Genomic DNA, 27,788 nt, shown 5'->3' with positions numbered 1-27,788 from the left:
TTGTTTTTGTATTTGTGTGTTTTGTCTTTTGTTCCGTTGTTTTTCTTCTTCCATACAGTCCAACAGTTTGGTTGTTCTTTACAGAAATAAAATGATGTCATATGTATACTAGTATGCAACATGCTGTCACGAGATCTTTACGGTCGACCCACGATTGCACTACTTGTCAGTAAGCTAAACTTTTAGATGGGAAAGCAAAGTGCCATGGGCCACGTGCCACTATCTTTTGACTTTGCCCTTGTCACGTGATTTCAGAAGTATCATGTGACGCGGCGATAATCTATTCCGCACGCCAGAGTTGAAGTCATTCTCATACTGATCGAAGTTGTATTTAAAACCTCTGGCGAGACGAGGTTGCTCATTGTGAGGAGTGTAAATTTTTTTTTCCAGATCATTAATGTTGTAGGTAGCAGCTGGAAATGGACATGAAGCTGTTGATTGCGATGTGCTTGGTGGCTGGAGCTGCCATGGTCTCGGCGGACCCTCCCATACCGTGCTGCGCTCCAAAACAGATGACGTTCATCTACGGTAGGTAGCCACACGTTCAGTGTCATGATCAATGAATTCACGTGCCTTGTTGGCTGGTGTATACAACAATCCATCCATTTAGTGGTTTTTGATTGTGAGTGTAAAGTCACAAATTTTCGTTTAGCACTACCGTCGTTGATGTGTTAATCACTGACACTGTCGTATATTATGTTACTTTAAAGAAACTCCAGCAGTGAAAGAAAAAACAAAACAAAGACATTGTCCCTATGAATTGATAGGGACGGGAAACTGTAACTTAAGAAATGGTTCTCACAATCATACTACGAGAAAAGAGTGTTAGGCGTTTGATGATTTGATAGTGATTATAATGTGTGTGTTTGTGTAAATGAGTCTCTCAGGTTTGGTTTAGAGTACAAGTGTTTAATAGCATGACGTGATTGTCAACTATGTCAAGGCCATTAGTTGATGCAATAATCACTTCTTACTGATTCTGTAACATAGTGTTGTTTATTTCCTTCCTGGCCTTATTAAGTAGGCTTCCCGCCTTGGATTCCCGACAAGGATGTAATGCCTTCATTCTCCCACTGCCAAAACTGAGTCCCCGGCGATCAGTGTCAATACCAAACTCACACTTCATACATTCACGTTCACAAATTCAAGTCGACCTATAGAAGGCATTTATCGGCTGGATGTCAAAAGTAGGACGGTAAAGTCTTTCCTGATAAAACATATTATGTTTAGCATGTTCACTATTGTATGAATCTACCACAGATACCATGAAATAAAGGGTGTAGAAGGAGAAGGCAGAAGCCTTTTCTGTTTGCCAGTGTATATTATTGTTGGTACAATCATTGGTACTTTGTTCTCGCGTGGCGTGCCTTCAGCTTTGCTCACACCCGAAGCCGTTCGAAGGTCATATTTCATTGTCATAACGGAACCCATGCATGACTTTTTCTTTAGTGTGTGTGTGTGTGTGTGTGTGTGTGTGTGTGTGTGTGTGTGTGTCTGTGTGTATGTTTGTTAGAAGAAAACATAACCAGGTCAACAAGTATACGCTTCTATAGGACCGAGGGATGGTCTAAATGTTAACTCCCCCCTCCCCCGAGACTTTTAGCGGTAGGCTACCCTCTTTAAGCCTGCTAGATAGCGTACAGTGCGTATCCAAGCAGCGTAACGTATATAGGGCCTATGTGCAATGTATGTGGCGAAATGTCCTGCAAAAGGAAGGCCAGCCCGGCAGGCTTTGTACGCAAAACATCCACACTATAATAAGGACAATATTCGGGAGAATTCAGCGCAAACACCAAGAAGCCGCATTTATTTTACCTCTACTTCGGAATTTTTCGGGGGTCGACGCAAACTCTAATCGCCACCCAGTTTGAAGATTGTTTTAGAAAGGTTTGAACCTGTCCCTATCTGCCTATATGTCTACAAATATTTAGTTTAAAAAAAAAGTGCATAAAGGCTCTCTATTTCAGCGATTTTCGGGATCTTTCTGAATTGTTTCCAGAAATACATGTATCGAGAACGCGCCCTGCGACACCTAAGGGGGGGGGGGGGGGGGGGCGGTGGTCGAGGTGCGGGGTCAACGTGCTACCAAGCATATTAAGTCAGATCGCAAAGATCTGCCCTTGGATATATTGATATAATTCAATGATATCTACTATGATTTCATGAATTTCTTATTTATCCTTTGTTTTATTGTTGTTGTGCTTTGACTAAAGGAGAAGTTGTGACCACACAAACTGGAGACGTACCTATGGCTATTGCAAGGCAGGCACTTGAGGGCGCTATTGATTTCACTAATGCTGTAACTGGTTACTACGTCAACCAGGACCCAGTCAACGGCACTGAGGTTAAATTTCGACTGGTCCAGAACTTCACTGCAGTGAGTAGACGGGAGAGGAAAGGAAGGGGAGGGGAGAGGCTATTAGAGGAGAACAGGTGTTTATGCCTTTGATATGTATTGTGTGTAGTGTATTTTGATGTACACGACTAGTCAATTTCAAGATAAAGCCTGCAATGGCTGATAACGATACTTTTGTCCACATTTTAATAACAATGCAGGGCTTAATGGCGGAGAGTAAGCTTAATATAGGCCTACTACATGTAGAATAGTAAAAAGCCGTGAAATTATAATACATACATGCAGGCAGATGAGACCAAACTAAAATGTGTCCCTTCTTTTCCCTCGCCCTTTAAAGCCCAAACAAAGCACTGGTACGCCTGCAAAAGTTGTCAAATTTCGCTCCCAAATGTGAACGTATGCTTAGGAAATGTGCAGGATAGCGATGTTATTACAAGATATTCGATGGGTAACGACGAAAATGGGAAATATTAACCAAAAACGTTCAGTCTCAGAACTTACCCGAACGGGGTCAGGCTAAACTCGGACTCGGGGATAACTCGACTTCGCTTTGACGGCGGGATGAGTTGTAATGGTTGTCCCTCTGATTGTACAATGTTGTCCTATGGGAGCGGCCTGTATAAACTAGCGCTTCGTGTTCTGGCTACTCGCAGTAATGGTCCGAGTTGTTACAACGCGCGCATCAAAAACCGCTTTTGCGCGCATGCAAAATTATTGTGCGCCTATCAAGCACCTCTAAAACAAGGCGCTTGATAAACAACAACAAAAACTCCAAAGACCGCGCGTCTCAGCAATTGAGGACCGCGCGCTGTCATTTTTGTTTTGTTTTGTACAGGATTACGTTAGCACGCACTTTCCTGTCCATTCAGTTAGGCCTCATTTGGTATTATGCAGTGGCCAGTAGAATGTGGCGATCACTTACTGCGTGTGAATTGTCTGAAGTAGGGTCGAATTTTTCGCGAGACCGAGTTAGTCTGGAGCCTTCTGGAATAAAAGTCGGTTTTCCTACTATTATTATTTTTCTCAAAATACTCCAAACCGACTCATCATTCCGGCAAACCGCGTCAGCCAGGTAAGTTTCTTAGTGGACTCTTTCGATATATTGCAAGCAAAAATGAAATGGTGCTAGACGGGTTCTCAAGCATTTACCGAAACTTAGTTTTCACTTTAATTCATAAGTTTTACATACTGTTGTGTAAACAGATAGTGACAGTGGTTTGTGTGTGTGTGTGCGTGTGTGTGTGTGGGCGCGCGCGCACGCATGTGTGTATAGGATTTCTGCAAAAGTTAAGCTGTATTCACACTTCACGCAAATTTAGATGAATACCTCTAACGAGGTTGAATAACATACAATAAATGTATTGTTGGTGTCTTATCTCTCTCTCGAATCTCCCAACCGATGTGATTTCACATAGATGATGAATTAAATCATATCAGCATTCTATCTACTCTTCTTTCAGGGATTCCAGTGGTTGATTGAGGGAAGTCATTGCCTAAAGATGTCCCTGACTAATGTTTCACCACCTGTTCAGTGTATTCCAGGTAAAGGAAACAAAAATTGGACATTGCAACGAAAATGAGTCCGGTGCAGGCGTATTTATTGCACGTCGCAAAAATATTTCATGCCATAATGATTGTCAATTTTCTTTGAAAAAACGTAAAGGTAAAATCTTCAGTTGATGTAAAAACTGCGATAAGTGCCTTCGCTAATTTAGTATAAAAGATATGTGTCACATGCATATAAATTATGTAATATTTACTTTCCCTGCAGATAGCGCCATTTATCAAGGAAGTTTCGCCTTCGGTCTGGAAAAGTTGAAAGTGAATGCATGGAGAATAGACTCCTCAAGAGCAGGGGTATTCCAGGGCACTCAAGACTACACGTCTACAGACTACATGTGTATTCCGTTCAGCTCTACTGTGATTGGACAAGATTTCACCACCAGTTATCCAAGTTTGTCTACATGCAACTTCTTCGTACTTTTACCAAACACACATTAAAGGGATCGTCTCACAGTTTCGGTTTGGATGGGATTTCAGGTTTCCAACATTTTTTAATGATTATTTCTTGAGATTATGAGAAACCTTTTTATGAAATATGAAAGAGCATGTAATTCTTATAGGAATTCAAAGTTTATTTGATGAAATTTGGATTTGAAATGGCTGAGATATCAAAAAACAAGGCAATCTTGAAATGGATGAGGTATCAAATACAAGGTAATCCTTGTTAAAGGTGGGACACCCCTTTTATTAGGATTGCTTTGTTTTACTTAATTTTTGGATATCTCAGCCATTTCAAAACCGATTTTTGTCTGTGAACTGTGCATCCCTCTTAAGATTATATACTCGTTTTCATTTCATAAAGTGGTTTCTAAGCATCTTGCAAATAGTTAAAGGCTGAATCATCACGTCAACCGACAAAATACAATCCCTTTAACACGCCATGCACACAACAGTATACACATTTATGAAACATCAATACAGAGAAAATCTCGCTCGGGTCACGATGTTTGTGTGTGTCTGTGTGTGTGTCTGCGACAATTCGTCGGCGTTTTCACGAACCGACGCTATTTCGTTTTTGAGTGAAAATGCAATTCTGAGAAAATCGCGTTTAAAGATCTCACAAGTTTTAGACAACGTTTTCAATGACTTTTCCTGTCTTGTGTGTGAAAATTTTGACAGGGTGATGAGAGTGGAAGTTGTTCTTCCTATCCATAGTGTAATTTTAGTGTGAATCCAAAAAATTTACGATATTTCGGTCTTCAAACTCACTGCGTCGGTTCGTAAATCCATCGTTTCTTGCGCGCACCATATAGGTTATGTACTTAAGCGCGGGTCTCACGAACCGACGCGACGTAAGTTGTATTACGCCGGTTCGTGAGACCCGCGCTGTACGGCCTGCACAATAGGTAACGTGCAATACGCGTGTATTCACGAACCGTCGCTATTTCATTTTCGTATGTGTTTGCATACAAATACTATTAGGGCTATACCTGCTTATCAACAATAACCTTATTAATTGAAATTAATTGTCATGTAATGATTGTTGTGATGATTAAAATACATTTAGTGATAATTAAGATGATAATACAAGCCAGTTTCTCTTAATTGTTCTAAAAAGCGTGTTGTCATTGTTTTCATCTTCATTTAATATTGTTATTAGAGCTGTCGTTGATCGTTCCAAAGATTTCTTTGCCCCACTTTTTTTTGTGGATATATTATTTAACACTTTTGCATGTGGACATCTAACATTTGGCAATACATGTACTCGGTATTCTGTGTTTCATATTTTTTACTTTTTACTGTTTTTTAAAACTTTTTTAACTTACTTTTTTATTTTTTCACATTATTTTTAATTCAAATTCAGTTCACTTCTTTCATAATAATTATGAATGTTTGTTCTAAGATGAAGGATACCGCTAAAAATTGGGAAAAAGACGTGCCAGTCAGTAATAATTACTTGCATTTACTCATCTTTCATACTCATGCACTCTGTTATTTGTGACTTTTACTTTGCCACAATTTTTATCGGTGTCATTATTGTCATTTGGCTCGCATGCGAATTCACTCATAATTCCTCATTTTCCATCTTTCTCTATCCTGCTCAACAGATTCTATGATAGCTGCACTTGATATGAAAACATAAAACTCATCTTGCACTCTTCAAAACTGATAAACTCCTAAAAATACAAAAATATCAACACTATCAGAATTTCAAGCTTCATTTTAAATATATAATAATGGTCATGTTTTATTATGCCTTTTGCAGCAATATATTGAAGAGGTACATTATGTAATCGAAGAAACATAGGTACTCAATAAAATATCAAATTTGAATTATTCAGAGATGAGTAATGACAATGGGAAGGATAACAATTGTGGAAGAGCTCCATAAATTCATAAATATCTAATGGCAAATGGAGATGGAATCAAGATTCAAGAATATGTGTAATTTAAGTTCATTAGTTCTTGTGTGTTCACAAAAAGAGGAACACAGTTCGAACATGCACACCAAATCTTACATCGTACATTTACATCTATAGAGTGCGGACGGAACATATACAAGAGAAAGAATAACATTCTCAAATTAACATATCAAGCATATGAACACACAAAGATGTTGCTGCATATGCATGAAACTTGAGAGTGCTGCAACACCCATATGCTCAGATAAAAACTTGATGTATATCATACAAAAGAAAAGATGTACTGCATGTACATGTAGTTACACTATTCACAGGACAGTAGAGAAAAAGCAAGAGAGAGAGAGAAGGAAATGGGTGTCTAAAATAGGTCGATGTAAGGAGTGCCAAGCCAATTAAGTCTCTAATAGAAGTCATACATATACAAGGAAACAAATTAATCACAACATAAATGATCGTGCTCCTGTTAACCAATAATTAGCATCTAAAAATGTGTGTAGAAAGCCCATAATATCAGCCTTTCGCCCCGTAGGCTTGTTACTATTATGAAAAAAGAGACATTTTGGCCGACCCCCCCCCCCCCTCCCTGTGAATCCTTAATTCACCAGTACTATAAACACATTCTGAGAATGTGTCTTAGTACATGTACACTGTACTAGCAATTTCACAAGAGGGGTGGGGAAATTTGGCCAAAATGTGTGTGGCTAAAATAATTAAAAAGAAAGGTAATCAGCAAAACTACGGGGTGGATGCAGACGAATTTTCATGTGATGACTAAAAAAAAAAAAAAAAATGCAGCTAAAGGAAAAAAAAAAAGGACGGTGGAGAGTGGCCAAGGCTAATTTGACTCCCCTCTCCCCCCCCCCCCACCAAAAAACAAACAAGCAAACAAACACCACTATTTTACAGCACCTTTAAAGGACTCTTAATTTTTTGTTTTTTAAAAACAAACGTCTTGAAGTAAAGAATTCTATATTGTAGGCAAAATGCAGACCGATACAGTGTATAAAGTGTCCATCCCAAGCTATTAAAGAAAAAAAAAACAGATTATGAATATCATTTAAAGTAAGAATTTCAGTGTGTTTAATCATCTTTAGTTCAGTTGCAAATGACATGTACATATTTAATAAGAGCAGTAAACTTCGAAGCGCTCCCAAGCCCTTCTATATTTAATCATTCATGTGTAAAGGTAGTGCCAGGGCACTCCGGTGGTCTAGTGGTTATGACGCTGGTCTAGTAATCCAGAGGTCGTGGGTTCGAATCCCGCTTGGGCTGCCTGTGATTTTTTTTTTTCACAGCAGCCTACAAACTGCACACTGCAGTTGCGTGCGTTACTACGGATGGAGACAAATTAATAATCTATTATTTTAATATACAATGTTTGACATCCTTTTTGCAATCACTTTCTTTAATTGTAAATTTAGAGACATAATGAATTATTATTAAAAGAAATCATATTTCTGTATTTTGTTGTGAGTTTGCATGGGAACATACACGTATCATAATTTACAGTTTTAGTTAAATAAAGAACATCTTATAACAGAACTGTCTAGTGATGGTTGAATAATTATGTCAATTTGTTATAAGTCCTATCAATTACATGGAGTGCATGTTCCCATGTTTATAAGAATCATACGTGACACATTCAGAGTGGGTTGAAGACAACAAAATAATGAATAAAAGAATAAAGGAGAATAGAACTTAATCTGATTACAGCATCATCTAATATTGCCAATGTGCACTTAGAAATCTATCAAGATTTATCACAAGGTTATGATTACCACACAAAACCGTCAAGATTTATTATCATGAAATACATACCAATGAACACTTAACAAAATCTAACATTCCATATCCACATGAAGCTTTCCTTGATATAAATGTCTCTCTGTAGTGTTATTAAAGTGTAGCAAAATTGTAATTACGACATCACAGAATGGAATGCATTGTTTTCACCTTCAATCTTAGAATCTCCTTTCATGTTTCCACTTTACAATCACATTTCACTGTAGATATACCGTCCTTATGTTGTCGCCCTTCATCCCAATTTCTCCCTTCTATCCTATCTGTAGATTGTCCTCTTTCCTAAGCCATTGTATTCACATTCCTTGATGATCAGCACGATGCTGTACTTTTTTTTCTTCTCTGAAACAGTCCAGCTCTTCACTACGGCATGGCATCAGTCATCTGAAAGAAAAGACAGAAATTAAGAACTTTCGATTAAAATCAAACATCATGATACATGATACAACTTTCATTTTGAGAAAAAGAAATCAGCCAACTAAACTGTAGTTGTAATTATTTTGCTCTATTTATATTAAACATAAAACAAAATGGTATACAGGATCAAAGAATGTCAAAAAATACTGCTGTTCGTCTTTGATACATATTCAAATTGTCTCGCCTTTTACATATTTTAATGATGCAAGATCTTATGTCTATCACTTAGTAAGTCTCATGTAGAAATTAAATTATTATTTACATGAATAAATCTACATGTCCTTGTAAACAAGGCATTGCTTTGAAAAAGCTGAATATTACTAACTGCATTTGGGAAACAGTCTACGACAATCAAACTTGGTTATTATCAGAGACTTTAACATCTTAATTAGACCTAGACTGTACATTACCATTGTATTCACATCCGTTGATGATGTACACGACCTTGTACTTTTCCTTTTCTTTTCTGAGACAGTCCAGTTCTTCGCTACTACATGGCACAAGTCATCTGAAAGAAAAGAAAGAAATTAAGAACTTTTGATTAAAATCAAACATCATGGTACAAGATACAACTTTAATTTTGAGAAGAAAAAAAAATCAGCCAACAAAACTGAAGTTGAAATTATTTTGCTCTATTTATATTAAACATAAAACAAAATGGTAGGCCTATGCAGGATCAAAGAATGTCAAAAAATGCTGCTGTTCGTCTTTGACGCATATTCAAATTGTCTCGTCATTTACACATTTTACTGATGCAAGATATTATGTTTAGCACTTAGTAAGTCTCATGTAGAAATTGAATTATCATTCACATGAATATAAATCTACATGTACTTGTAAACAAGGCATTGCATTGAAATAGCTGAATATTACTACATGTACCTGCATTTGGGAAACAGTCTATGACAATCAAACCTGTTTCATATCAGAGACTGTAACATCTTAATTAGACCTAGACTCTACATTATCATTCAGCTTTTAAAGGTATTAACCATTCACCTATAAAACACTGGCATTGTCATGTGCATCATATTTCTTTGATACTGCACATATTTTCATGAAGTCTGTGCAAGAATGCAAATGAAACACGTCTGCTGTTTGGTATTTATGAAAAAAAAAATCACTAACCCGGAAGTCCTTGGCCTTAGGAATAACACGTGGCGAGTTAGTAGGAATTGACGTTAAAATAGATTAAGAATAGATCTACTAGATAGGCCTTTGCCTCATGAATGTCTGGTCTAATTATAGACTAAGTGAAGTCTAGACCTTTCACTTTTAAGTTACACAGAATTTCTATTACTTAGATCTAGACTACATCTAGATCTAGACATCTAATACTATTAGATCTTGGCAACTTTTGTCTTTGTGACACGAAATTAACACGTCACGGATGATATTGCGGCGATATCCAACAGGATGACAGTACCACTATTACTGAATCAGTAAGTTGACATAGATAACTAACATCAACTTGTTAACGTACATTAGAGATGGCACCATATACAATAACCGGTGACACTGACACTGACAGATCTAACGACTACGTTTAGACTAACGTTAAAGAGTTAGACTCGCCATCTCAGTAAGTCGGCCAAAGACAAAGTCAATACAGGGCTAAGTCAGTGTTACTGTTATGTTAGGCCTAACAAACGTTAACGGTTACTCGGTTAGGTTAGGTTTACCAGGACTCAAGAGTCCTGGTTAAATCAGTCGAGGGACATTTCTTAGAAGTCCTTCGATTCCAAGAATAAAAAGGGTGAAAGAACAAAGGGAAAAAGGAAAGAAGAAAGGACAAAAGATTATGTATGGCTGCTGTGGAAATCGACAGCGCTACTGTATCACTGTCAATCACGCGTAAATATGTAAATGCCATTTGGTTGGGCCGCATTCACAAGTTTTAGGGAAAAAAAGCCCCACCGCTGTGCTTCAAAGGTACTCCACTCGAACTAACGTTAGACATAATGTCACATATCTACACACAGTACGGTACTAGGGCTGAATTCACAAGTATACTATAACACTGCACTGTACAGGAAAGCCACCTAACCTGTAGAGTACTCGTAGTGTTTAGGTAGTATCACTAGACCACATACTGTCATAGATGACATCTACACCAACGCTGCACACTGGCACTGGTCCGACGGTCCCTGACCAGGAAAAATCACTGTTGGACACTGACCAGTAACTTTTTCAGGAATGGACCAGTAAAAATTGGGGGGAAAATGGGTGGACTCTACCTACTATTACCACTAGTCTAGATGTAGATCTAGAGCTAGACTATAGACTCTGTGTTAATTTGACTTGGTCTTAGACTTCAGTTGATCTTAGTTTTAGTAACTGGTATTACAAGTAAAGTCTTAACTTAGACTTAATAGTTAGACTTGAAAGTTAAAGTCTAACATGTCTACCTTTATTCTTTACTCTTCCTTTGAGTTTTACTTTAAGACTTTTTACCTTTTTTTTTAGTTTAGTAGCCCTACTTTGTCAATCTCATGATTTCATTTTCAACTCAAGTCAAGGCTTAGCCACGAGTGTCTTCGAGACTTTGACATCTTGCATGTCTTGCACACAGACGTTACGACTACAGTACTCAGTAGTCTCAGAAGTAACGACATAAGTTGAAAAGAAACTATAAATAATATGATTTGGGATCTAATTTGAAATTGGATGGCGTTTACAGACTAGGCTTCATAAGCATCACGCGATTGAATACATGGGACTACACTCTACCGCAATTAATGGTTATGGTAGTCCAACTAAAACTTTTATTTTGAGCATGATTTTAATAGGATTATAGCTTACCATTCACTTCACTCGTGGACAGTGGGCTGGCTTAGGCCGTCATTCATCTTTCAGAAGGTTTGGTTCTCACTCTGAGATCTGGATTAGGGCCAAAGCCCCTAATTCTAGGCCAGTAAGTTGAACAAAGCTCAAAATAATGCAACCGCGACGGTTCGTAAAACCCGCATTGCTCTTCACCCTAGCAATTCGGGTTTCACGAACCGGCGTATCTTTACTGCGTCGGTTCGTGAAACCCCTTTTTCTCAATTTCTCGATATTTCGAGTACCGTCGTTTTATTCTTTCTTTGATAAAATTAAGAATAATTAATTTTGTGATCTAAAATTTGGGGATTTGGTAGAGTTTTGAAAGCACTTTCATTTGGTACCAATATCTCGATTTTGAAAATTTTGACCAAAATCGAAATAGCGTCGGTTCGTGAAAACACCGACGAATTGTATAATTGTTGCAAAAGGACGTATCGTTACTTGAAATGTTAATGTTTCACGTTTGTTTTTAACGAGATCATTAACTCCATCTTCTTTTCTTCATTTCTGCCATCGTGGGCACCATGCAAAGAAAATCATTTCAGTTGCTACTGGCGAACTGGCGTTTATTTCACCCAGATGAGAACGTGAAACGCAAATAGATTTGGTTGATCCATTAGACGTGATCATCCTGACGAAGATACTTTGAAACAATCTGCTGCAAAATGAGCTTTGGGGTTTTGTTTGTTTAATTTTTTGGACAACTCGAAAATACGTGAGAGTAGATGATTCTGTCGAATACCATCACTGGTGTGCATTATTTTTTTTGAATACATAGCCGTACACTTGTACTATACATCTATATTTCTATGATAGAAACACTTGGTTTGAATAGTTTCGTTCGTCTTACATCACTCAAAGAACTCGGAATATTATTGCTTTGAGCATAATAGATTAAAAATGATTTGTTTGTCGGGGAAAAGTTATAAACCGTTACAAGAAATGATAAAAGATCGTGCGAGATGAATGCTCGGTCATCCGTACATATTCACTCAATCGTCAGGAATAGCTCCACGTGACAGTTCTTATCTAAGATGTGAATGTAGTCTTCACCTCTACTCACTTTCGACACGTTCTGGAAAAAAAAATTATCAACTATCATCACCTATTGACCTATTGAAAATAGCTTTGCAATATTTTGTTATTTGGATTTTCGCTTCAAGTGCAGCTGATTTCATTTGATTATAGCTTATGACCTTCCCTGCTTCTCTTTGTCATAGCAACCCTGGTCAGTTCCGGTGGCTATACCAACGTGACCACGACGATCTCCGATCCTGACAGGTGGTTTAAGCTGCCTTCTAGCTGCAACAACTCGATGGAAGGGGTGAGAAACAAGCAATTTACTCCTTGTTTGGCTTTGTTATCACAGGCATATAACATTTTTAATTCATGATAAAGCTAGATTCCATTTAAAGTCTTCAGATTTAGTTTAGTGCTCGAATTTAAGTAGTAGCATTTGTAAAATGGAAGAGGGATTATACCTTGGACACTTCTCCAGACCTTCAATCAGCTGCACGTGAGTTCAGTATCCGTTCAGCAAGAAAGAGTCAAGTTTAGACCCGAGATGAATCTCAGTATCACTTCCGTGGAAATATATTTGATCCTTGTCACTTCTCACCGCTACATGTCTGAGTAATAGGCCCTGACATGCCTATAACGGCTGCGGCTAATAGCGTTCACTACATAGAGTAGAGCAGAATTATGTCAGTCAACCACAAAGAAAGCTCAAGACACGAAATGACTGACCGAGAAAAATATTATATCCAATTGGCTGTAAGAATTTATTAACGCATCCAGTCAAACATTTCTGATTTAATTACGACCATGTGTTGTGTTCCTTACATTTCATCTACAGTCTATTATATCCACGTTTATGATCTGCGTCATTAGAAACCTTATTGACCGATTCGGGTTCGTTGAGGGCAGCAGACATTTTACGGCAGAGGGCGCAGCCATAGTGGGTGTATCAGCCGACCCCCCTGCTCTCCCCCACCCCCGGGCAACATGTTTATCACGCACTTGTAACAAAGGTTCGCGCACTAGCAAGCATTCGCGCACTCAGTACGAGACGCCTATTGGCTAAAGCAGTTTTTCATTCTGCGCGCGTGCTAATGCAGGGAGAGGGGTGGGGGAGTGCGGAGGGGGGGGGGGGGGGGTCGGCTGATACACCCACTATGGCTGCGCCCATGCCAAAAATTCACATAGCGCGTCACAGAATCGGTCAATACATGTAGATCTGGCTGACGTAGGCAAAAGTCAGATTTGACGACAAGTTGTGAATGCCCTAATTCAGTGATCCAGGCTTGCAATAAACATTAAAGTGTTTGAATTTTGTTTTACTCTTTTCCAATCTTCTTTTACTCAGAATGGAGTGACTTTCAGACGACTTCATCAGAGGCCTTGGTTTCCTTGGCCATTCTTCTGAACACAGCAGTGGAGTGTGATAATGAGATCACAAAGAAAATAAAAAGAAATCTTCATCTTCGTCCTGTGATTTAAGTAATCATTTCCCATCTTTAGATTCTACTTTTGCTGTCACACTCACAGTTAACAATTGAAAAAAAAAATAATTAAACAATTAGATTATTAGGCATTTCGGCTCTGAACGTGGATGAATGGAAAGTTCGCGTGTTCTGCACACTTTTGAAACTTAGCACCTGAAAAAAATGCACAATTTAAAAGGCCAGTCTTCTCTCAAACTTCTTTAACTAACTTATCATACAAGTTGAATGTACACGTACATGTACACATAAATCACTAAGGAACAAATTAGGTTGTTGTACTATATCTCTTAGACAATGGAATCAATATCGTAAGTGCACTTGTAACACAACTAAAGTAAGTACGTGAATTAAGGTGTTACATTTGTTATTTCCATGTAGCGATTACGTCATTTAATGTCAATGATAAAATTCAAATCAAATAACTCCCACATGTAACACCAAATTTTGAGCTGAATATTTTCAGTCAAAATACAGTATATCACATTCTCTGCATGTAACTCAGAAAGAATACATGATGATGTCAAAGCTGTAAGAACAACTGAACAATAATTCAATCTGACATTTTCGGTAGCTCATTTTCTTGACATGTTTGAATCTGATTGTTCATGTACAGTTATTTTTTATACCATACCTTTTATTAGGCTCTTCAGTATTGATTAAAAATGAATCCCACCATTCCTTACAGTAGATAATGCTCTGCACCTTTCAAAAAAAAAAAAGGCCAGGTGTGTGTGAACAAGGCATTGACAGTAAAAAAAAAATGTCTATGGTTTAGTGCAAGCATGAAAGGACAGATACATGAGTCAATTCAATTGAGGAATTATTGTTTTACATAACAGAAGAGTTTACAAAGTTTGGCCTGTTGGAAAGTATTGACGATCCAGTTTAGTTAGTTCGTCCAGAAGAATATCCCGTTCCTCTAGTTTCTGTTGTTGTTAGGACAGAGGGAATAAAGAAAACAATGCTGAATGAATAACGTGGTTTTCTTGATGTTTCCATGGCTGGTGTACTTTCTCTCTTATTTTGTCCTTTTGCTTGATAATACTGCCAGTAAATAATATGACTTATGCAATGTATTTGAAGAAGGAAAGAAGTGAAGAGACAAACAGAATAATATACATGTTCAGATGAACACACAACGGACACCCTTGCTCTAAGAATATTTAACCTTTTTATATGATAAGACATCAACATAGAAAAGTCGAAATTAACCTTCTCTGTAGCTGTCGCACAGCTCTAACTATATATATAGAGTCAGATTCAGATTGTTTAATGTCATGTATGAAAATTAAGATATACACAAAACTGGTTCCAGACTCCTCTGATGCATGTTTCTATAAATAAACGTGAAACACATGATGTGGAAATGCAGTTATTTTAAAGTATAAAGAAACAAACAATACAAATCTATGCACACGAACGTTACATTGAAATGGCACGTATATATTACTCACAAAAAGCTTCTGCAGCCCTTCAGAGTTTGTTTTGAAAATGAAGTATATCTATTGCACAAACTAAAATTGTCCATCTTAACAATGCTCAAATATAGTTAAATGTCCGAATTAAAAAAAGAAGAAAACAGTGAGCATTCTATTCTATGCAGTATGATCGATTGCCGGTGTGAGGGTGCAAAAGTTAAATGTATGCATAATGGGTGAGCGATACCTGATGGAGTCTTCGATGCAGACTTTGGATGGTCAGGTCTCTGTTTTCAAACGTTGTCGGCGTCGCAAAAGTGTTACTGCTTTTCTCCTCCCCTGCGGGTTCTCGAATGGCTACGATCTGTGGGGAGCAGCGAAAACAATCATTCAACCTGTATACCATACCCAACCTGATCAATCTAACATGACTTATCAATCATATCACTATCATTGCCTACCAATGGAATCGTTCATCAACTAAATCGATCCCTCAGGACTGATGATATGTTTTTCGAGTGGTTAGGATGTATATTACCAAGTGTGCATTTAAAGTTCATGTTGCAAAATACATTTTGCGTGTGTGTTTGTGTGTGTGTGTTTTTTTTAACACCATAAATGGAGAAATTACGTAAAGATTCTAAACATTGTAAAGGCAGATTAGCTACCACTATTATAGATCGCCTTCACACTCAAAACCGATATACCTTTAAATTGTTTTGTCATTCCTTTTTAATTTCATTGTAGGTTGTAGGCGGATTGTTTGTATGACGTAAGTGTGTCATTTTATATCTAATCTGATACCCAGTCATACCGGCCATGCACGGAACTCGGGGTAGCCACTGGAGGAACCCGAAGAACATCATTACCACAGGATTACCTTCCGTCTGTTAAGACACAACACAGTAGACAGCCTCCGGGTAGCCCCCAGAGGACCTCGGTGTACTTGATTTTACCCTACACCGTCCAGAGTAGACTCGGGGTAGCCTCCGGAGGACACCCGGCTATGCTGTCAGTTAAGACGCTCTCGGGGTAAACCTTACCCGGAGAAGCAAGATGACGTCACCTTGGCCGGAAAACTTTGTTGCGACCAGCGCGCGCACTGCATGCTGATTAGAACGGCATTCACTGACGCGTTCTGCTTGTAGACAATGTTGCTGATTTCATGATTTATGCTTTCTATATTTACTGATTTTATCATTTTAAGAGGGTGGTAGTCATCGTTCACCCCGGGTTTTGATGACTATGTCTTACTGTTCTGTGGAAGGTTACCCATCATACAATGAACAGTGAAATAAGTCTCTCATCCTTCCACGTAAATCAGTCTACCTGTGCATCCTGGTCTTCGTTCTAGCACAAACAGAACCCTGCTTCATGTTCCTCGGACATAATGATATAGGTCTATCATGGTGACAATGCTTTCGAGGCACGTGCTCCTAAACGATGGAACGAGCTTCCAAGATTCATTCGTCTGTCCTCTCCTCCGGAGATTATCACATGTAAAAACTCTACTTTTTGTTCAATAATTCAATCAAAGATTAGCCTGTATAAAAAAAAAAAAGATATAACATTCTTTGGTTAAAAATGGGAAACAACTTCATTATCATCATCATCATCTGGGTACGATGAGAGGTAGATAGGCCTACTTGTAGTTTGTAAGAACGCTAAACAGTTTATTGTGCTTTCAGTCTTGTTTCCGGAAAATGCCCAGCATGCCCGGAGATCGGGTATAAGTACCCGTATAGAGAGCTTTTTTTTTTACCTTCGGCACAAACAACATACACAGCACAGCCGTTGTTGCAATGACAATAGCGCCTCCAACGAAAGAGAATGCAAAGTTGATGCTTCCCTGGCTGTAGTAGACGTAGGCACACGGGACTGTGATCACACAGGTCAGACACACTGTGTATACCGATAGAGCGATGTATTTACCTGGGGATTGAACACACCTTCTAGTTATTTCAACAGACATATCATTTCGGCAATCATTGTTGACATTATGATTACTGTTTTTAAAACCTTACCTTCAATACTTATTTCCTTGTTCGCTTTGTGTGAAAGAACATTATGTCACACACACTAAGAGAAATTAATTGTCGGGTTGTAACGCTGTGAAAGTGATTCCGAGTCACTTAGGAGGCCCACTTAGAGTGTGGGTGCACATAATGATCTCTTTGGTGACAGTACACACACAGGGATAGATTTGTGGACATTGTTCTTTGATAATACGCAGATTTGGCGAGACGTTCAAGGACATTGTGATTTTTCCATGTAAATTGTGCAAACTGCAAGTACATGTACTATGTCAGAATCTCCAATCGTTATTTTGCCATTCTAATCTTCTAGTTTAACCACAAGATCCTCCTGAATGAAATGACCTACAAGTGTGTGTGTGTGTGTGTGTGTGTGTGTGTGTGTACAACATGCCCTTAAAGAAATTACCATCGGATTCCTGCATTGATAATATCCAATATGATTAAACTGTCTGAATGCTATTTCAGGGTCTAAAAATATAACATCTTACCTATATTTTGCAGAAAACCCCATTCGATTTTAGTGGTCACAGAGAAATGCAGATATAGTTGTAAAGCATGTCATCCATGGGTCTGATTCGTCTAAGTTTAGCACTCTTGCTCTTGGAACTGCATGTTAATGGGTGAACACAATGAACAGAACTTGGAGGGAAGGGATTCCTGACATGCTCTACAAAGATCCTCATTTCTCTTTGACCATTGAAGCAAATCGGATGGGGTTTTCTGTAAGATGTGGGTAATAAGCAAGTTTCATACACATAATTCATTATCTTCAAGTTATATTTGGATTGATTCACTATTTTTAAAATTATCGTTGCGGAAGGTCCCGTAGGTTGAAATTTTTGGAGGACATAAGGTATATATAATATGACCCTAGATTGGTGTTTTCTTCAATGGTGAATCAATGCCATCTGAAGGCCCAGGACCATGACTAGATGTTTGAAGACGTCACATTACATCGACATTAGTACCCGAAATTCTTTTCTTACTGTCATTTATTTCCGTGATGCCAATATTCCTCGTGGACCAGGCTAGAAAAACGCCAAAAAGTAGCATCCCTCCTTTGTAGCAGGTGAGAGCTCCAAGGAAAGGAACCGTGTGAGCTGACAAGCAGGTGTTTAAAGTTGGTATCAGGTATAGTTCCTTTTCGGGATCTGTCTCGTCAAACTATAGAAGAATTCATCGTAATGAAAGAAAATATCAGAAGCACAAAGGCACTTTTGCAATAAAGACCTTAACGTTTTAAATGGCACACTAGCAACCAATTAACAACAGACAATATTTCATCAAAACCGATGTGCGAGTAAGTCTGAGGCATTGGTGCGAAAATGATAAGAAACAACACACCACCGGCGCCACGTTTTTAAAAGTGGGGGGGGGGGGGGGACTTCTGGGTTTCATGAGCTGACAAGCAAAAAAAAAAAAAAAAAAGGAAGAAGAAAGGTATTCAGATTATCTTTCTCATTGCACTTCCGGGTTTCTTCGGCTGACAAGCAAAAACAAAAACAAAAACAAAAACAAAAACAAAAAGGTCTTCAGCGCAAAAACAAAGCCTTACCGCACTCACAATTCAGGGTTTCTATTTCTTTGTAGTGCACCTTTTTATTGTATTCCTTTGTATGGTGCAAAAAAGTGTGTGTGTGTGTGGGGGGGGGGGTCCTGCAACATGTTATGTATAATTACTTTGTGTCAACTAACATTTTCTTTTTTAATGTCAGGACTTTTTGGCGATGAATTAGTTTCCGCAAACTCCATCTTCCTATGCATGGTACATTACAATACATAATGCTGTCAGAAAAGTATGTTCCCAACAATTACTCTTTTCAGACTATGGATTCTAAACGAGAAATTAAAGCTGAAATTGAATCATGTTCTCACTTTCTCATTTCGTTAGGCGTTCTTGAGCTGCATATATAAGACAATGGAAATTAATTGGGGCCTATGTAACAAAATTATTTCACATATATTTAACAGAATGCTATGAAAAAAGGAATTTTCTTCTGATGTATATAAATTACAACCTCTGAACGATGGGATTTCACATACATCTGATTACAGTACTCCGATTTGCCCTTATCAAACTAAAACATGTTTTAATGTTCATCTGTAAACCTACTTTTCTTCATGTCTTCTGTATACTTACTATTGGTGTGAAGGTCTGTGTTTGTATCGTCATCGGGTCGTAAATCATCCACAGAGCGAAAAATGCGACATCGGCGACAACGAAGCACGAAATCGCGAAGAGGAGACGAGTGTCGGTCATGCCTTTCTGTAGTGTGAAAAGTTTTAATAAACCTTACACAAATATAAACAAATTGCAAACCCAACTTTACAAACACCTATTAAGAAAAGGTCAATTATTTACCTAGACATTGCTTGCCTGCTCAGGTGGAAACTGAGGAAAAATTTTCATTACAATATCGTTATACAATAAGTCATGTACCCTTGGTAATTATGATGAAATTGATGAATAGGTTCATTGTATACTTACGAGAACTTTTCTAACTTTCATGGCGCTGGTATAGATTTGATGAATGCGGTATGTCTTCACGAACAAAGCTCCAAAGGACATGGAAAATCCCACACAAGCAAACAACAGCGCACTCTATAATGAAATGTCAATGAAACGAAGAATAAAGCTCAAGCAACGCAATTAATATATATATATATGATGTTGATAAAGTGTTATCAAGTAAGTCTTCATCATTTCTATCATTTTCGAATCTGGCAACAAAGTGTGGAATAAATTATTACCTGTCAATTCTAATGCATCCAATTCCCGTTTTACGACATACTCTTCTTCTTCAGTTTCCTTATACATAATCTGTGCACGCCAAAGATATCTGATAGTAACATAAAAAGAGACCCCGGAAACAAATAAATAAATGATTAATGTGGTATTTTGCCTGTAAACTTTCTAAGTTCAATCTTTATGAGTCGATATTTGACGGGAAAGCAAAATAATTAACACCCACTGTGACATCCTGCAAACTGTACAGCCTAATGTGAAACGGAAACGAGTACAATATGTTCCATGATAACAATTTAAACTCATAGCACATTATTCTTCTTTTCCTTCTCTCAATCCCTGTCCACGTACATCTAAGTCCAAAAGTTTATTCATGACTTGAGAAATGATATGCTTTCTACAATAATTCTCTTTCGTTACACGTGGTAACGAAACATAAGAACATTTATAGCTTGACCATCAAAAGATTTCTGTACTTCCACCTGGTGCAATACCGCATTTTATGCACCTTAACACACATACACACTGAGTATATACAATATCATTGTGTGATAGGATGAATTGATTACCCAGGCACGACACTGTTTGTTGAAACTGAATATTGTGTATATCAAACTTGATTGTTTTGATAAAAACCTGACATTGTTGATTCACACGAATGGTATTTTCGACATTCTTGACGTGGAATAATTCTGTGAGAAGGAAAATTGAGCTGTAGAGGAAGATTCCACCGATGACTATCACGTTGTTTAGCATAGGACTCGATATTTTCAGTGCTCTAGAGAAAAAGAAACAAACGTGGAAATAGTTATCACCTGTTGTTTATTCACGTTCTGTACAATTTAGACTACAAGATGACAGTTAGACGGTAAGAGCAACGGATTTTCAGAAATAGTATAGTTACAGCTTTATACTGTTTAAAATCTTCATGTGCGGATTAGCCTAAATTCATTACATGTATTCATTTACAGTTCTACGTCTTTACCTGACAAGACTATTGTGCTAGAGGTATAAGATCATTGACAATCCGTGAGACAACTACTAGTATCTTATCTACATCTTCTCTATCCTTTGATGGAATTAAGCGTGTTTCTAGACAGTGAGTTTAACAATGAAATAAGTTTGACACATATATAAACCATTTTAGAGAAATACTTCTGGGCACACCAGGAAAAGCCGATTTACCTCTCGTGCCGATATGTAATGTTAAAAGCCAAAAACACGACGGCAAGAATGATGCCCAAAGAAGCAGCGGTGAAGACGACGATACGATTCACTCTGTCGATGACGATGTCTACCGCCCTCTCTGTTGGTCCATCTACAGGAGTGATAGAACCTTGACCAAAAAAAAAAAAAAAAAAAAAAAAAAAATGACGTAGAACGTAATTATTCAGACTTTGGACCCCAACAAGATTTTAAGTCAGTAGTTAAGTCGATTTCAGTACAGCGGTATCAATCTGAAAACTATATCAGGGGACCGTTAACTTTCATGAAACTTTTTGTCAGTGATTTACACTGACAACTGTTAAAAGCTACCGAAATCCTTGCGTCTGATTGGCTGAAAGCAAATTTGTCGGTGAAAACCTCCGACGAACTCGTTGATGAAATGCCCCCCAGGAGGTGGCAATCGACCTACGCTATGTTGTGACTTCATAATCTGAAATGAATTTCATAACCATTATTTTATCGTGTTTTTTTTTTAATGCAACAATGGTGGCTTTCTTTATCTTCTTTCTCATCAATTTTGTTCACTAAATGAATATGGTTTCATGCATGGTAACCACTGCTCAACTTATACGCCATCATTTATCAGCTATAGATTCCGAATGACTTATATTGAAAACACTGACGTAATACCTTTTTCATGTGTTCATTTTCATTTAAATTAAGCCGCAATTTATTATACCAAGCTAAAAGAGGTATACACAAATTAACATTCAAGCGCTATATTGCACAGACACACATAATGGAGAGTGCCTTTTTCAAGATAGATTAAGATGTACAAACAAAGATTTTTACTTCACTTTTGTATAGGGTGAAGGGATCTTGACTGTTTTCTGCAAAGCTTAGAAATTGAAACAACATCTTTTTTTTTTTAAATTAAAAGAATTTTACATAATAGGGCAACTCCATTGGTTGCTACAAAGTATATATACAGAAGTCTGCTTGGCATAGCAACTCCCTGTGATAAAAGAACAATTCTAGATCTAGGGACAGAGGAAACGTACACAATCATTTCATCATTGTCACTTTGATTACGAATATAAACAGGTTTACAAGCGAAGTGCAATATTGAATACATTGTGGCTACACATCTCTTTAAATCTCTAAATCGACTTGTTGAACAGCTCTAGGGGTCATTCGATTGTATAGAGTTAAAAGTACTCTCAAAATATTTTACCTCCCCACTGGAAATCTGTCTTCCATCGAATGGTGTCCGTCTTCCGGTCATACACAAAGACTTGCTCCACTTGACCATCTGTGAGTTAGAGACCATACCATCTGACCAGGTCAACAGTGTCCGAAGAGAAGAGATTCAAATAACGCCTTGCACTGAACCCTGCTTTCTGTTGAATCACCCAAATTTGTCTGAGAATTCATCTTCGAATCTTCTAGTGCTGACAGCACTCTGTGATAACCAAGTTATCACATCCTCCGCTACCATGCCAGGTTTCTACTTTCTAATTTGAAAGGATGCCCTTTACATCATATTAGACGAATTAATTGACCTCAGTAATTAAAGTGAACTACCGTTACATCGAAGACCTCGGGACCGGTAATTTTCTTTCGTTATATCGAAATTTCGTTATAACCGAACAAAACAATAAATATACGTAGAGCGGATGTTACAGCCTGAGTTTTCACTTCGTTGTGACGGGAATGTCGTTATAATTGTCTTCGTTATAACGGGAGTGCACTGTACTACATTTTTACAATCCGTTGACTACAGCCACTTTGGCTGCTGTTGATACTTCCAGTAGTCGTCCTGATTCCTTATTCTTAGTCAGCTTCAGTTTTTTTTTCGTTCATATGATTGATATTGATCTTGACTGTCTCATTCTATATCCATTCAACTAAATATTGTGCCTGAGAAATACTCGTACACAAGCTGTCATCATATAATGAACAGTGAAATTATTCATATTTTATCAGAATAGAATGTTCTAGCATATATCAGAGAAAGATCATCATTATTCAGTACCTTGTAATTGTTGAACAACGGCGTCACTTTTTCGGTTGCCGAAGTCATCGAAAGCTCCTGGTCCCTGGAATGGAGTCGTGGCACACAAGGAAAGGAGATAGTTGTCATTAGACATTGTTAGCAAGACTATGTATTTTATCTACAATTGACCGTTTGAAATATCGCTTAAAACCCATATGTTATTCACACCTTCCGTTTTGGCAAGCTTTGATTTTATGATTTCGTCTGTTTAGCCATTTTTTTCTCTTGGTATTTTTCATTTTCACTTTGATTGTATAATAATGCATGGGAAAGATCTTTAAAGGGAAATCCAATCCAAACATAAGTTAGTCTGATAAGAAAAAGTAAAATATTATGAGTTCAACAGTATAATTTTGATCGAAATCGGACGAAAAATAAGGAATCTATGACATTTTGAAGTTTCGCTGATATTGAGGAAACAGTTTTTGAACAGCCAATATGAATATGCTAACGGCAAAGTAAGCATGTCATCCCCTCACAACTTGCCGTATAGTTTGTACATAAAATTTTGAAATTTCCAGTTTTTCATTCAAACGCAATTATGCCCGCGGCTCAAATCCTGATATATCTCACTGACCACTATTCTGAAGTTATTCAACCAGGAATAACATCATGTTTTAGACTTCACTGACAGAAAAAAAAAATACATATATATTTTACTTTTTGTACACCATTAATGGAAAATTGTAAGGTTGTGACATGGTCAGCTCACTCATTTGCATATTCATAACCACTGTACAAGAACTGTTTTGCAGAAATTAAGAAAACTTCAAAATTTCATACATACGATTTCAGTCAAATTTTTACCGTTGAACTCGTAAGATTTTAGTCTTTTTATCAGACTAACCTATTTTTGGTCTGGATTTCCCCTAAATCTGTTGATGTACTTAGAAACAAATGTAAAATGTTTCTGTTATATCTAAAAAGTAAAAAAAAAAAGCTTAAGTGAATAATTTTACACAATTCTGCTTTCAGAAGCTCAGGAAACGGACATGCACGAGAGATACCTAAACTGCAAGTCTCTCTGAGAAAACTTCATTGAATCAAATTGACGTAGAACGATAACGATTTATATCGAAGAGCTGAAGTACTCAAGTAGCTTTATCATTTGTTCAGTAGGTTATCAATGCAATCAGATATTTTACCCACGAAATCTGGGATAAGATTGCATTATATCTGCTAAGTGACTACTCTGTTATACCAGGAAGTTCAAGAAAATTATAGTGTCCTTTCAAAAGTAACAATTTTTTATTAGTAGTATTTGACTGTTTTGGTCCTTCAAGTAAACAAAGAACTCACCGTGAGACCAACAAACTGGATTTTCTTCGTTTCTTCCAAAATAATGTCAGCCAACAAAGTGTTGTCGTAAGTAAAATTATTGAGGGATAATCCGGGATACCGAGATGCGATCACGTGAGCTGAGGCGTTTAGAGCCAGTGCTATGGTCATAACCTGAAATAGAGAACACGACCGAAGTCAATGGAAGAGATAACCCTGACATCAAATCGAAACAATTTCTGTCATGTGAATATCTATAAGTACACTGTTGAAGATTGTGGGATGCCACAGACAAAAAAAAAACAAACAACCCAACAACACAAATTCTGGGTGGTTAATAGTAACAAACTGGTGTAAATAAAAAATAACTTTCACAAAAATAATGATGATGAATTCAAAATACAAATCAAAATTCTAGAATAGGCATAAAACTCCACATGATTTATGTACGTATCTAAGCACCAATCATTTTTCACTTAGATTGAAATTTTAATAAAGTGGTAATAATATTTTATTGTAGACCTACATTCAAGCTGGGTATACACATATACCATTGTAGTTGGGTATATTTGATTTTTTTTTTGTGTACATATACATGTATCAAGAAATGTGAAAAGTCGAATCTTCAAATATCTCACGTTACTGTTAAAGAAATATGACCTTTGAAGTCTCTTGAAAGAAATTACGTTAAAAAAAAAAGAAATGCAGGCCCGCCTTTTTGGAAAGTGATGACTGTTACAGACTGACCTGGTCGTACCCGTAGGAATCACACGCACCGTTTGTCAGAAGTGCCTCCTGAAGATGGCGGAAAAACTCCAGACGATCGTTATCTGGATACTAGACACACGAAAAATAGGATTTTTAAGAAAGCAGTGATACTTCATGGCCTTCATGGCTTAAAACTAATCATAGCAACAAAGAAGTGCAGCAATAATCATCCAACATAGTATATGTCTAGCAGCGCAGAAGCATTTCTTAGTATTTTGCTGTCAAACACAGAGGTAGCATATTCATATCTAAAACCTTAATTCAAGAATTATTGTTGTTAATCAGAATTGCATACTCCAAATGGCTTACAATTCCATTGAAGTTTATTTCGGAGAGATCCTCTTGAATTTCAAAGCCGCGGAGGCTCAGATACCCCTCCACCACCGTCTGCACCTGTTCCAAGGAGCAGAAGTTTTCCCCTCTCTCCAGGAACTGGTTGGTAGAGTACTCCCACCAGTTAGCGTGATACCATCCCATCAAGATCCACACATATTTGGGCCCGTAGAGACCATTTCGATACGCCTGGTTTAAGAAGAAAATAAGCTTCATTGTAAGCAGAGCATTTCCCCCATAGAAAACCTTCGAACTTGTTCAACTCAACCCAGTGTATATGGGAACCCTTATAATACAACAAAGAACTTACAGAAATAACATGGATCAAAGAGACAAAAAGGAGTAATCACCTTTTACTGATTTTATGTTATGAAACGTATTGATCAGATGCACTACGGATAAAACATTTTGACACACACACACACACAATAACAACAACAACAACAACAACACACACAACACACACACACAACACACACACACACACACACACACACACACACACACCCAAAAAACAACAACACCTTAACCTGGTATTTACCATTTCATCAAAGCATCAATCATGGAGACACTGTCCTTGATTATTCAAAACGTTCTTGTCATTTACGCTGAAACTCCAACAGTAGGTTATGAGGTAAGCGTCCCTTGTAAGAATATGCAGTTTTACACTTTTATGCTTAGCCATGGTTCAACACAAAGATAACAATATATGAGACACAGTCAACCACTATCTGAGTAAATATGGAATTAACAATATTTTTGTTATAGTAATTTAGAGAAGCATTTAAAGACAGTAGATGACTACTGCGTGGACTTGGACCACAAATCCACTCAAAAAATACATAATTATCAAAAGCAAACAAACAAACGGAAGTGTCAATCACGGTTTGATTTACCTCACATAGAAACCTGGTCGCCTCTCCACGAACGTTGTATACCGTCAGAAATATTATCCTAGCATCGTGCCGCTTAGACAGGGGAGAAATATCAAATCAGACATGTCAAATCAGTCAGATTAAAGGGTGTGTACACTTCTGGTCGAGGTGAGGATTTAGCTTTTAACGTTTTGCAAGATATTCAGAAACCACTCTATGAGATGTCAAAGAGCATGCAATTCTAAGGGGTATCAAAAGTTTATTTGACGAAAATCGGTTTCGAAATGACTGAGATATCCAAAAACAAGGTGAAACAAAGAGATCCTAATAAAAGGCGTGGCCTGTAGTCTTTTATTATTATCACTTCTTTGGATATCTCAGCCATTTGAAAACCAATTTCCATCAAATAAACGTTGAATCCCTCATAATATTACATGCTCTTTCATATTTCATAAGAGGTTTCTCAGTATCTCACTTAGGAATGTTCAAAACATGAATCCCCACCTAAACCAGTACTGTACAGTCCCTTTAAGACACAAACTACATTCAAACAGCAGATTTAAAATAAAGATATCCTGCTCTATTAATTCTCCTTCTTTCGTTATCTATTTATTTACGTACATATTACTACAGAACAGTATATATATGTATATATATATATATATATATATGACAGAAATGTATACAGTAACAACATAATGTACAAGACATCATAATTTACTGTACAATATAAACTTAAGACAGACTTAAAACGTTGCAAAACCACTTAAGTATTGGACATTGGTATAAATCTGCATTTCAGATGGTGTAGACATCATAAAACAAAATCGTTAATGGACTTGAGTATGATTGGTGATTATGCGCAAAAAGCCATTAGCTAACAATGTATTCATGAACTTTCCTGCTATGTTAAACAACAACTAAATAAACATGAACTTGAACCAGGAAAAAAATATTGCGGGAAAAAGTGTGCAACCTTTAAACAACAACAACAACAAAAAAGTCACAATGAACATGTTTACGGTACACGACACAATGAGAAACTGCGAACGGTATGAACCGAAAAGATGTCATTGAGAAGGAAAAGAAGAGGATATGAAAGCTTCTGAAAATATCATGGAATGACAGGATGCAGATTGAAGTAATGTCAAATATCATCTGCGAGTATTGGAAGGTTTCTCTGCTTCATTTTTAGATTTCTGATGGTTGATAGATCTGCTTAGGTGAAAGAAGAGTTGCCCCCCCCCCCCATGACACAAATCAGGAATTATAAATGCTACCT

At 37.4% G+C, this 27,788-nt stretch overlaps 2 protein-coding genes across 2 annotated transcripts in view; one reads left to right on the top strand and one right to left on the bottom strand.

The window, feature by feature from the left end:
* The first annotated feature begins 274 nt into the window (after positions 1-274).
* LOC139743067 (development-specific protein LVN1.2-like) lies at positions 275-14,830 on the top strand. Its single transcript, XM_071653575.1, has 6 exons — positions 275-528; positions 2,214-2,377; positions 3,817-3,898; positions 4,128-4,310; positions 12,546-12,649; positions 13,691-14,830. Exons 1-6 carry the CDS (start codon positions 420-422, stop codon positions 13,748-13,750), a joined length of 702 nt encoding a protein of 233 aa, XP_071509676.1. The 5' UTR covers positions 275-419; the 3' UTR covers positions 13,751-14,830.
* Positions 14,675-27,788, bottom strand: part of LOC139743076 (gamma-aminobutyric acid type B receptor subunit 1-like) — a 25,661-nt gene continuing 12,547 nt past the window's right edge. The window contains exons 6-19 of the mRNA XM_071653584.1: positions 26,528-26,599; positions 25,608-25,820; positions 25,278-25,367; positions 24,552-24,704; positions 23,232-23,295; positions 22,431-22,508; positions 21,215-21,365; positions 20,666-20,807; positions 19,772-19,885; positions 19,424-19,549; positions 18,270-18,447; positions 17,010-17,179; positions 15,495-15,611; positions 14,675-14,755 (exon numbers count right to left, since the gene is read on the bottom strand). Of these exons, the coding sequence (XP_071509685.1) occupies positions 14,675-14,755; positions 15,495-15,611; positions 17,010-17,179; positions 18,270-18,447; positions 19,424-19,549; positions 19,772-19,885; positions 20,666-20,807; positions 21,215-21,365; positions 22,431-22,508; positions 23,232-23,295; positions 24,552-24,704; positions 25,278-25,367; positions 25,608-25,820; positions 26,528-26,599 (1,749 nt within the window). The remainder of the gene's footprint in view (positions 14,756-15,494; positions 15,612-17,009; positions 17,180-18,269; positions 18,448-19,423; positions 19,550-19,771; positions 19,886-20,665; positions 20,808-21,214; positions 21,366-22,430; positions 22,509-23,231; positions 23,296-24,551; positions 24,705-25,277; positions 25,368-25,607; positions 25,821-26,527; positions 26,600-27,788) is intronic.

This window comes from Diadema antillarum, unplaced genomic scaffold (genome assembly GCF_040938485.1).
Source record: "Diadema antillarum isolate AM-2024a unplaced genomic scaffold, OU_Dant_1.0 seq00001045_RagTag, whole genome shotgun sequence".
Classification (NCBI taxonomy): Eukaryota; Metazoa; Echinodermata; class Echinoidea; order Diadematoida; family Diadematidae; genus Diadema; species Diadema antillarum.
This window is presented reverse-complemented; position numbering and strand designations above follow the sequence as displayed.